The 12,570-nt window shown below is 42.1% G+C and overlaps 1 protein-coding gene across 2 annotated transcripts in view; it reads right to left on the bottom strand.

Annotated features, from left to right (window-relative positions):
* The window catches only part of LOC132394670 (oxidation resistance protein 1-like), a 513,615-nt gene that overhangs the window by 414,781 nt on the left and 86,264 nt on the right, over positions 1–12,570 (bottom strand). For both annotated transcript variants that reach the window (XM_059971040.1, XM_059971046.1), the window contains exon 2: positions 4,934–5,007. In XM_059971040.1, coding sequence (XP_059827023.1) covers positions 4,934–4,950 — 17 coding nt within the window. In that variant the 5' untranslated portion in view covers positions 4,951–5,007. The remainder of the gene's footprint in view (positions 1–4,933; positions 5,008–12,570) is intronic.

Here is a 12,570-nt window from a genome sequence, read left to right as displayed (position 1 = left end):
ACGCTATTCACTATCTTCTGCAAACTTAGTAACCTACCCATCTAAGTCACAAACAGCAGACTCGCAGTATGGATCCCTGTGGAACATCACTGAGTCAGAAACCTCCAAACAGAACAAAGCCCTTTGGCCACAGCCCCGTTTTCTATGGGTAGGTCAATTCTGACTCCAAGTGGCCAATTCACTCTGGATCCAATTCATCCTAATCTTCTGGATGAGTCTGCCTTGAGAGACCTTGTCAAATGCCTTATTAAAAAGTAATGTAGAAAACATCTACAGTTCTACCTTCATCACTTCCTCGAAAAACTCAATCAAGTTAGGAAAATATAACTTCCCCAACACAAAGCCATGTTGACCATTTCTAATTAGGCTATGGTTTTCCAAATGCCTATAAATTCTATCCCTAAAAATCCCTATGACTGACTCAAGATTCACCGAACTACTGCTTCCAGGATGATCCTTATTCCCTTCTTAAATACTGGAGCAACCTTAGAGAACTCGCTAATCCTCCAGAGCTTTGCCTGTGGCTAGAGAGGACACGAAGATATTGGTTGAGGTCTCAGAAATCTCATCTCCTGCTTCCTGCAACAACCTGGAACATATTCCATCAGGCCATGGGGACTAATCCATCGTGATGTTCTTCCATAGACCTTCTTTACCTCAAAATACCTTGGAATATTAGCATGCTCCATACTCATTGCATTTTCCTTGATAAATACTGACACAAGGTACTCATTTTGGACCGTACCCACCTCCTCTGTCTCCAACTACATGCTCCCTCCTTAGTGTTTGGGTTCTCTTTAATCATACTTGCCAAAGACTTTTCGTGGCCTTCCTGGCTCTCCTAGTTCCATTCTTTACCATCCTCAAACACTCTGTTTGATTTTAGTTTCCTTAATATTGCATACACACCCTTTTCTTGACTACAGTGCCTTGCAAAAAATATCAGCCCCCAACCCTTGCTTCACATAAATGAGTATGGTGTATTGGCCTTCATCAATTGTGGAATTGAATTTAGGAGCGGAAAGGTAATGTTGCAGCTAAATAGGACACTTGGAGTACTGTGCTCAATTCTGGTCACCTCACGACAGGAAGGATGTGGAAGCCATAGAAAGGGTGTAGAGGACATTTACAAGGATGTTCCCTGGATTGTAGAGCATGCCTGATGAGTTCAGTGAACTCGGCCTTTTCTCCTTGGAGTGACGGAGGATGAGAGGTGACCTGATAGTGATGTATAAGATGATGAGAGGCATTGATCATGTGGCTGGTCAGAGGCTTTTTCCCAGGGCTGAAATGTTTGCCACAAGAGGACAGAGGTTTAAGATGCTGGGGAGTAGGTACAGAGGAGGTGTCAGGGGTAAATTTTTTACTCAGAGAGTGGTGAGTGTGTGGAATGGACTGCCAGCAACAGTGGTGAAGGTGGATACGATAGGATCTTTTAAGAGACATTTAGATAGGTACATGGAGCTTAGTAACATAGAGGGCTATAGGTAAGCCAAGTAATTTCTAAGGTAGGGACATGTTTGGCACAACTTTGTGGGATGAAGGGCCTGTATTGTGCTGTAGGTTTTCTATGTTTCTATGTAACCAGGAATTTTGATCAATTTAACTGAGAACTCTTATTTGTGAATTGCAAGCTCTTTTTTCACAGTACAATCCCCCAAAAATCAGGAAAATTGCAAAGCATGAAAAGCTAAAAATTCAAAAACTGAAACATCAGCAGTTCAAAAGGTATTAAATCTCCTTTGATCAGTACTGAGTTGAACCACCTCTTGTAGTTATTACAGTCAGTAGTTTTTTGGGATAAGTCTCTATTAGCTTTGCACAACCTGGTGGAGCAAGATTTGCCCATTCCTCTTTGCAAAATTGCTCAAGCTCTGCCAGGATGGTTGGGGAGTGGCAGCAGACGGCAACCTTAAGGTCTTGCTGGAGATGTTCAATCGGGTTAAGCTCAGGACTCTGATTGGGCCACTCAAGGACATCAATTTTCTTCATACGAAGCTCTGGTAGTGTGCTTCAGAATGTTGTCCTGCCAAAAGATGAACTTCCTCCCCAGTTTAAACTTTCTGGTGAAGGCTAGCAGGTTTTTATCCAGGATCTCTCTGTATTTAGCAGCATTCATCTTCCCATCAATCCTGACCAGATTTCTAGTCTCTGCTCCTGAAAAGCATCACAATAGCATGACACTACCTGCACCATATTTTATAGTAGGGATGGTGTTACCTGGCTGATGTGCCCAATTTGTTATTAGATTTGTTGAGCCCCAAGACTTCCACTTTAGTCTCATCCAACCACAAGACCTTCTTCCACAGCTTAACAGTATCTTCTAAGTGACACTTTGCCAAGTCTTTATGGGCAAGGATAAGCTTTTTATTTTAAGCCAGGGCTTCTTCCTTCCCACTCTTCCATAAATGTTTGTTTTGTTCAAGGCCTTAGAGATTGTGGAGCCGTGAACTTCATCTTCAGTTGCAGCCACTGACTTCTGCAGCTCACTCAGAGTGACTGCTGGTGTCACAGCAGCTTCTCTTAGAAGTGCCATGCTTCTCCAGCGACTATGTTTGGCCTGATTTGGGCAGTGTTGCTGTGATTTCATCTCTTTTCCACTTCTTTTTTATGATGGATTGCACTGAGTGCCAAGGTATGTTCAATACTTTGAGATGGTCTCACACACTTCCACAGATCTGTGCTCCTTTATAATCATTTCCCTGACTTGTCTTGAATGCTCTTTAGTCTTCATTTTGGTTTGGTCTGTTGAAAATCTACCATATTGTTGGACCTTACTGAGAAAGGGGTATTAACAATACTCTTATGATTTCATTGAAATGAGTTGATTTTTTATATTATTATTTTCTGTATCAGCAAATTGGGTGAGTGGGAGAGTTAATATAGGGTATTGCACCTATGGAAAGTTGGTGTAGTAATTACAAAGGGGATGAATACTCTTTTAGCCTCACAACTTTGGTTTTTAATTTTCAGTAAACTGCTGACTGGTTTTGGAATGTTTCTTTTGATTTGACATGATGCACAATGTTTTGTAAATTAGCTCAAAAATCCTACTTCAATATATTTTAAATTTAGAAAATGAGACAGTAAAATGTAAAAATAGTTGTGGTAGCTGAATATTCTTAAGGCATTGTATATTCACTACCTCTCTCACCGTTCAAGTTCCTTACCTTGCCATCTTTGTTCTTCCTTCTGATTGGAACATACCCGTCTTGTATTCTGTGCAGTTGGTCTTTAAACATGCTCTATATGTCAGATGTGGACTTGCTTAAAAACAAGCGTTCCCAATTAACTCTACCTAGTTCCTGCCTAATACTCTTGTAATTTGGCCTACTTCAAGTCAATACTCTCCTGCGAGGTCCATACTTATCCTTATTCATAGCTATCTTAACTTAAGGAATTGTGATCACTGTTAACCATATAACAATTACAGCACGGAAACAGGCCATCTCGACCCTTGTAGTCCATGCCGAATGCTTACTCTCACCTAGTCCCACTGACCCGCACAGCCCATAACCCTCCATTCCTATATAACCATATAACAATTACAGCACAGAAACAGTCCCTAACCATTCTCCCATTGAAAGGTCAGTCACCAGGCCAGGTTCATTACCTAACACCAGGTCCAGCACAGGCTTCTCTCTTGTTTGACTATCTACGTGTTGATTTAAGTAACCTTTCTGGAATCACCAAACAAATTCTGCCCCATCTCGTCCTCTTGCACTAGGGAGGTCCCCACATATACATGGGGATATTGAAGTCACCCACTACAGTAATCTTGAAGTTTTTATACATTTCTCTAATCTGTCTGCTTACCAGTTTCTCAATATTCCGGTGGCTAAAACATCAAAACCCTGGCACATTAAGCACCTATTCCTGTCCTTCTCTCAACTAAGTTTTTGTTAATGACCGCACCATCATAATTCCATGTACTGATCCATGCCCCAAGTTTATCACCATAACCCATAATACTCCTCAGTAATAAAATACGCATATTTCAGCTTCTGATTGCCACGCCATAGGAAGAATGTGGAAAGGCAAAAGAGATGTTAATCGGATTGGAAGACAAGTAACGAGGAGAGATTATATAGCAAGGCTGTTTTCTTTGGGGTGAAGCAGACAGAGTTGACCTGATACAGGGATATTAACCTATGAAAGGCAAAGATAATGATACCTAGAATCATGGTAGGGGTATCAAAACAGACGTCACTGGTTTAAACCTGGATGAAACAATTTCTTCCCCCAAGCCGTTAGACTCCTCAATACTCAGAGTCTGGACTGACATCTACATAATTTATTACTATATTGTAACTTGTCCTCTACTGTGTCTATTGTCTTGTTTATTAATTATTGTACTGCCCTGCACTGTTTTGTGCACTTACATAGTCCTGTGCAGGTCTGTAGTCTAATGCAGTTTTTGTGTTGTTTTACGTAGCACCAGGGTCCTGGAGGAACGTTGTTTTGTTTTTATTGTATACTGTACCAGCAGTCGAAATGACAATAAACTTGACGACTTGAAAGAGTTTTAAAGGCAATGTGAGAGTAAAGTTTTTAAAACACAGAATTAGGTTGATATATGGAACATGGAACCAGAGGAGGTGGAGGGATCAGATACAATCAATACATTTTAAAATGCATATAGACAGGTCCTTTAAAAGGCAAGGCATAGAATGGTAAGGACATGATGCAGGCAAATTGGATGAGTTTAGATGGCAAGAAAGGTTGGCATAGGGGCCTATTTCTGTACTGCACTTCCATCACAGCCAAGCTATCTAAGCTGTGCAGGCGTTACCTTATTATTGGAATGGTTGAAATAATTCAAATTTGAAATGGAAGACATGAAAGACAATATTTGCATTATTTCCAATTTATATCTGTAACAGAATAACTTCTGTGTTATTACTTTCACAAATACAACATTTAACCAACTAACCTTTTGGTGCTGAACATTTTGACAATGCTCTGGATCTCATGGATAGGGTAGGTGTGATGCCATCTTCAGTTATCCTGATTAAAAAAAGGAAACATTTTATATAATTACACTGCAATTTATAGTGTTTTTTGCTTTTCTTTCACCTACATCTAGAAAAAAAAACTTAAGTTTTGGCATAAAGACTTAAAGCATAGATTAAAAAAGGTGTCATGGTTCATCAGACTCAATTAGAATTTACTCCAGCATCCCATATCCAGTTCTTTCTGAAGCTGTAATATCCAGGAATATGGACCATTGAGACATAATGTAACATTCTGAATCCAGTAATTAACAATAAAGCCTTCCCAGATAACCACACCAGCTTCATTCAAGAATTTACATCTCTTTTAACTCCTTACTACTTGAATCAATATTTTATTGTAAACTTCCTACCTATGTCATTACATGCCTTTCTAAACTTCAGTTCCTTCAATAAATATTTTCTGACGCCTTCGCTAATATGGAAGTTGTAGTTGTTGTTGCACCAACATACATTTGACTTTTATACAGTGGATCAAATTCAAATACAAGAGCTGAGAAACAGGTTCAACCAGCAATGATAAAATTAAATAATCTTCTTACATAACTAATGTCACTCATCAGAATCTGCAGAGAGTTGTAAACTTAGTCAGTTCCATCATGGGTATTAGCCTCCATAATATCCAAGGCATCATCTAGGATCTAGGAGTCCTTGTTCATCAGTCACTGAAGGTGAATGAGCAAGTGCAGCAGGCAGTGAAGAAGGCTAATGGAATGTTGGCCTTTATTACAAAGGGACTTGAGTACAAGAGCAAAGAAATCCTTTTGCATTTGTACAGGGCCCTGGTGAGACCACACCTGGAGTACTGTGTACAGTTTTGGTCTCCAGGGTTAAGGAAGGACATCCTGGCTATAGAGGAAGTGCAGCGAACATTCACAAGGTTAATTCCTGGGATGTCCGAACTGTCTTACGCAGAGAGGTTAGAGAGACTGGGCTTGTACACTCTGGAATTAAGGAGTTTGAGAGGGGATCTGATTGCAACATATAAGATTATTAAGGGATTGGACAAGATAGAGGCAGGAAATATGTTCCAGATGCTGGGAGAGTCCAGTACCACAGGGCATGGTTTGAGAATAAGAGGTAGGTCATTTAGGACAGAGTTAAGGAAAAACTTCTTCTCCCAGAGAGTTGTGGGGGTCTGGAATGCACTGCCTCGGAAGGCAGTGGAGGCCAATTCTCTGGATGCTTTCAAGAAGGAACTAAATAGGTATCTTATGGATAGGGGAATCAAGGGATATGGGGACAAGGCAGGAACCGGGTATTGATAGTAGATGATCAGCCATAATCTCAGAATGGCAGTGCAGGCTCGAAGGGCCGAATGGTCTACTTCTGCACCTATTGTCTATCATCAGGAGGTGATGCCTCAAAAAGGTGGCGTCCATCATTAAGGACCCCCATCACCCAGATCATGCCCTCTTCTAATTGCTACCATCAGGGAGGAGGTACAGGGGCCTGAAAACACACACTCAGCGATTCAGGAACAACTTCTTTCCCTCTGCCATCTGATTTCTAAATGGACATTGAACCAATGAACACTACCTTGTTACTTTTTAAATTTTTATTTTTGCACTATTTATTTAACTATTATATATATATATATTTACTGCGATTTATGTTTTTCTCTATTATTATGTATTGCATTTTCCTGCTGCCCCAAAACAATTTCACAGCATAAGCAGGTGATATTAAACCTCATTGTGATGAAATTAAGTAATCATCTTACAGAACTAGTGTCTCCCATCATTGTATCATATTCACCCCCTGCTCAATACTTACTTCGCCAATGAATTCCAGTTCAGTTGATACAATGAGCTGGAATTTTTCCAAATGCTGCAGTGGTTGTGGGAAGAAAGCACCATGTCTATTTCTGAATAAAGCTCCAATTTCTGGGTAAAAACTCATTACATAAGCTGATTAAGCTGATCAGTGAGATTTTAGACTTCTGCTGTGAGCTTGCTGAGTTGGGGGAGGAGAGCAGAATGTGTATTATGGTACATTCAAATATTGGATGAAAGTCTGAACAGCTGCAAGTGACTAACTGAACTCACAGCAAGGAAGGTGTCAAGGTGCCTGTATAAGTTAAACACTTGTCAATGTCTAATGATTGCTGATAGTGGCTAGTCTTCCTTGGCCTCAAGACGCAAGTGGTATGAGGATGTCTGTTGATGGACTCAAGTTGCTTGAATGAAAGAAACCATGCTGAGGACAAAAAACCAAAGAGTTTATCTGTTTTTGTGCGTCCTTCAATGCCTGTGGACTCGGCCTGAAATGTCGACTATGCTTTTTTCCATATATGCTGCCTGATCTGCTGAGTTCCTCCAACATTTTGGGTGTGTTGTTCCTATTTATTTGATGTACCTTTTTCCTGGTGTTTAGGGTTCTAGCTGGACTGAAGAATCACAACCAGTAGGTGCCTCAGATGGACCCAGGGTGACTGCATGAGTCAGAATTCAGAGTTCGCCGGGCATCAAAGGGTATGGGGTAAAGGCAGGGGAGTGGGGAAGACTAGAAGAATTGGATCAGCCCATGATTGAATGGCAGATCAGACTCAATGGGCCAATAGCCTACTTCTGCTCCTTTATCTTATGGTCAATGATCTTAATCAAGTCAGCAACGATGGTGGCAATCAAGTGGCTGAGAATCGTGAGCCCTGAAATCTTTGTAATTTACCACGTTGTATTTAGTGTGGTTTATTTGTGCTTTCTGTTCTATGATTATTATTAGGTGTAAGTTACTTTGTTGTGCTTGTAGACTTATTCCCACATCTCCTGGTCACTCAAATTAGTTTGGGTCTAACCAACCCAGTCCATGACAGAATGGCAGAGAGTTCTTCTTAATATAGCCACAACAGTTTGAAAGGTGTAATGGGCTGTTTGCTGCTTTTGAAGTAAAGTGAGTCACATTTGTAATCTGACCTCAGAGCAAGGCTGCAGTAGAGATATCAAGGACTGCTGAGTCCTCTAGACACAAGAGATTCTGCAGATGCCAAAAATCTTGAGCAACACGCACAAAATGTAGGAGGAACTTAACAATTCAGGCAGCATCTATGGAGGGGAATAAACCAGTCAATGTTTCAGATAGGCCCTTCATCAGGACCATTCTGCTTATTCCAACTGCTTATGCCCCTCCATCGATGGTGCCTGAACTGCCAAGTTCATCCTTCAATGTGCGTGTGTCTGTTGTTGTGTCCTCTACTTCACAGACGCATCCATCCCCCAGCACTCTGGACACAACATAGGGATTCGCCAGATGATGGCATCAGGTAAGGAAGAGGTGGCAGCTTTTATTTCATGAATAACTCATCATGGGGCATAGATGTAGCAGTTCTGTCTCAGTCCTGTTCCCCGACTTGGACAATCTGGCAATCATGTGTTATCAGTAAACACAAAGTACACTGCAGATGCTGTGGTCAAATCAACACGTACAAACAAGCTGGATAAACTCAGCAGGAGAACATCGAATACTCCAACTTCCAGTAATTCCCTTCCTCTCCCTTCCCCATCCACTTTCTAGAAAAGTAATTGTTATGAACCTCTCTGCCTCCTCTTCCAGCTGCCTATCACCTCTCTCATGATTCTGCCTTCTTCTGCTACCCATAGTGCTTTCCTCTTACATTCCTTCTTCAACTCTCCGGCCTATCCCCTCCCCCACCCCTTGATCTTTCCTCTGATTGGTTTTTCACCTGCACCTTCCATCCTCCCCCCACCTTCTTCAGTCCTGACGAAGGGTACGGGCCCAAAACATTGAATGCTCCTTTCAACGGATGCTGCCCGACCTGCTGAGTTCATCCAGCTTGTTTGTATGTGTTATCAGTACTATCTGCTGTGGGCATTCTCCACCATCACCCTGGTAGCAATGTAAATGCCATCACTGGCAAACCTCAAGGTGACATTGGAGTTGCTGAGCACTGTGACTGCCAATAGCCCAACAGCACAGCCTGACGCCATCTTGATCATCATGGGGCTTTCAACAGGCAAATTTAAGTAAGTCTCTAATAACTTGCCACCAATGTCAAAGTAAATCAGTGGTTGGTAAGTTGATGGAGAAGATCTTGAGAGGCAGTATTTATGAACATTTGGAGAGGTATAATATGATTAGGAACAGTCAGCATGGCTTTGTCAAGGGCAGCTCATGCCTTATGAGCCTGATTGAATTTTTGAGAATGTGACTAAACACATTGATGAAGGAAGAGCAGTAGATGTAGTGTACATGGATTTCAGCAAGGCATTTGATAAGGTACCCCATGCAAGGCTTATTGAGAAAGTAAGGGAGCATGGAATCAAGTGGACATTGCTTTGTGGACCCAGAGCTGGCTTGCCCACAGAAGGCAAAGAGTGGTTGTAGATAGGTCATATTCTGCATGGAGGTTGGTGACCAGTGGTGTGCCTCAGGGATCTGTTCTGGGACCCTTACTCTTCCTGATCTTTATAAATGACCTGGATGAGGAAGTGAAGGGATGGGCTAGTAAATTTGCTGATGACACAAAGTTCGGGGGTGTTGTGGATAGTGTGGAGGGCTGTCAGAGGTTACAGCGGGACATCGATAAGGTGCAAAACTGGGTTGAGAAGTAGCAGATGGAGTTCAACCCAGATAAGTGTGAAGTGGTTCATTTTGGTTGGTCAAATATAATGGCAGAATATAGTATTAATGGTAAGACTCTTGGCAGTGTGGAGGATCAGAGGGATCTTGGGGTCCAATTCCATAGGACACTCAAAGCAGCTGTGCAGGTTGACTCTGTGGTTAAGAAGGTGTATGGTGTATTGGCCTTCATCAATTGAGTAATTGAATTTAGGAGCCGAGAGGTAATGTTGCGGCTATATTGGAACCTGGTCAGACCCCACTTGGAGTACCATGCTCAGTTCCAGTTGCCTCACAGGAAGGACATGGAAGCCATAGAAAGGGTGCAGAGGAGATTTACAAGGATGTTGCCTGGATTGGGGAGCATGTCTTATGAAAACAGATTGAGTGAACTCAGCCTTTTCTCCTCGGAGCGACAGAGGATGAGAGGTGACCTGATAGAAGTGTAAAAGATGATGAGAGGCATTGATCATGTGGATAGTCAGAGGCTTTTTCCCCAGGGTTGAAATGGCTGCCACAAGAGGACACAGGTTTAAGGTGCTGGGGAGTCGGTACAGAGGAGAAGTCAGGGGCAGGATTTTTTTTATTAAAACGCAGAGGGTGGCGAGTGCATGGAATGGGCTGCCGGCGACGGTGATGGAGGTGGTACAATCGGGTCTTTTAAGAGTCCTTTGGATCAGTACATCGAGCTTAGAAAAAGAGAGGGCTATGGGTAACCCAAGTAATTTCTGAGGTAGGGACATGTTCGGCACAACTTTGTGGGCCGAAGGGCCTGTGTTATGCTGCAGATTTTCTATGTTTTCTATATTCAGAGATTCATACTTGGATCTGAATATGTCAAGACCATTACTGACTTCATCAAGACCTGCATGGAGGAGTGTGTGCCATTGAGAACATACTGAGTCTTCCCAAGCTAGAAGCTCTGGATGAAATGGGAATTTTTCATTCTGCTGAGGGCTAGATCTGTGGTGTTCAATGGCAGGGATCCAGAACTCTGCATGAAGTCCTGTTATGATCTACTGAAGGTGATTGTGACAATGAAGAGAGAGCTCTAAGTGAAATTAGATCCATAATCGGATGCAAAACAGCTGTGGAAAGGTTTGCATGCCTTAACTTGCTGTAAGGCAAATTCCAGCAGGTTAAATGGCAGTGATGCTTCAAATCCCTGATGAGCTCTGTGCCTTTTATACACACTTTGAAAAGAAAAATAACACTACACTTATGTGAGTCCCCACAGCACCTGGTGGCCCTGTGATCTCTGTCTCAGATGCCACTTCAGAATACCTTTCTAGAAGTTGAACCCTTGCAAGGCATTCAGGCCCAACAGGGCACTGAAAGCTTGTGCCAACCAACGGGAGAGAGTGTTCAAAGGCATTTTCAACTGCAGCAGTTGGAGGTTCCAACTCATTTCAGAAGGACATTAATTATACTGGTGCCTGAGAAGAACAGGGTGGGATACCTCAACAACATCGCTTGTAATGTCACTCTCATATCGACCATAGTGAAGTGCTTCGAGAGGTTGGCCATGGTTAGACTTAGCTTCTACCTGAGCAAGGAATGGCTGGAATTAACTCCTACCTGAGCAATAACTGGACCTGCTGCAATTCGCCTACCACCAAAACAGGGCTACAGCAGGTGCAATCCATCTCTGCTTTAGAGCTCCGAAACAACAGCAAAGCACAAGTCAGGCAGCTGGTTATCAATTGCAGTTCTGTATTTCACAAAATTACCCATCAGTATTAATGATCAAGCTTTAAATCCTGGACCTCTGCACCTCTCTCTGCAACCAGATCCTCAACTTCTTCATTGGGAGATCACAGTCAGAGCAGATCAGTGATAACATCTCCTCCTCACTGACAATTAATACAGGTGTACATCAAAATGTGTGCTTAACCCACCACTTTATTCACTACACTTGTCTTTATGGCTACACACAGCTCAAATGTCATTTATAAATTGCGAAGGACATCACTCTTGTGGGTAAGTGCTTGGGTGACAAGGAGGAGGCATCCTGGAGTGAGATAGATCAGTTGGATAAGTGATGTCACAGCAACCATCTCACACTCAACAACAACGTCTAAGGAATTGATTGTGGTCTTTCCAAAAGGGGAAGTCAGGAGAGTCCTTTTTGAGGGGGTGACCGGTGGAAAAGGTGAGCAGCTTTAAATTTTTGAGTGTGAACATCTCCAAGATGTAATCATGGAGGCACGCCAGTGGCGCTACTTCATTAGGTGTTTGAGGAGATTTGGTATGTCGCTAAAAACACTTGAAAATTTCTATAGATGTAGCATGGACAGCATTCTGACTGGTTGCATCAGAGCCTTATATGGAGACTTTAATGCATAGGATTGCAAGAGGCCGCAAAAGATTGTGGATTCAGCCAGCTCCATCTCAGAACTCTCCCCACCACTGAGGGTGGCTTCAAGATGCTGTACCACAGGATGATGGCATCCATTGTCACAGACTCTCATCATCCAGGACATGTCCTCTTCACGTTAGCAAAGAGATACAGGAGCATAATAACCTACACTTAATGATTTTGGAACAGCTTCTTCCCCTCTGCAGTTTCTGAATTATCCATGAACACTACCTCATTATTAATTTTTTGCACTAATTTAAAATAATTTTACATCTTCGTACTGTACTACAGCTGCAAAGCAACAAATTCCACGTCATACAAGACAGTGATAATAAAACCCAATTCTGACTCAGAATTATATCTGCAAATTGCAAAGACATATTCGAAGCACAATTCATCCTACTTGCAAACAGAGTGGTGCAGAATAGGTAGCTGATTACGTCAATTCTTCTGTAACACTGATTTAACGCCTGCTGTGTCAGACTGAGCAGCACCAATGTAATTGTCACACTCTGTAGAGCATACATAGAAAATCAAGTCTTTGAACTCTTCATCACTACTATTCCGTATAAGGTATGCACATGTGCATGCACACATTTTTTGCTACTCACATACAAAGGA

This window comes from Hypanus sabinus, chromosome 1 (assembly GCF_030144855.1).
Source record: "Hypanus sabinus isolate sHypSab1 chromosome 1, sHypSab1.hap1, whole genome shotgun sequence".
NCBI lineage: Eukaryota > Metazoa > Chordata > Chondrichthyes > Myliobatiformes > Dasyatidae > Hypanus > Hypanus sabinus.
This window is presented reverse-complemented; position numbering and strand designations above follow the sequence as displayed.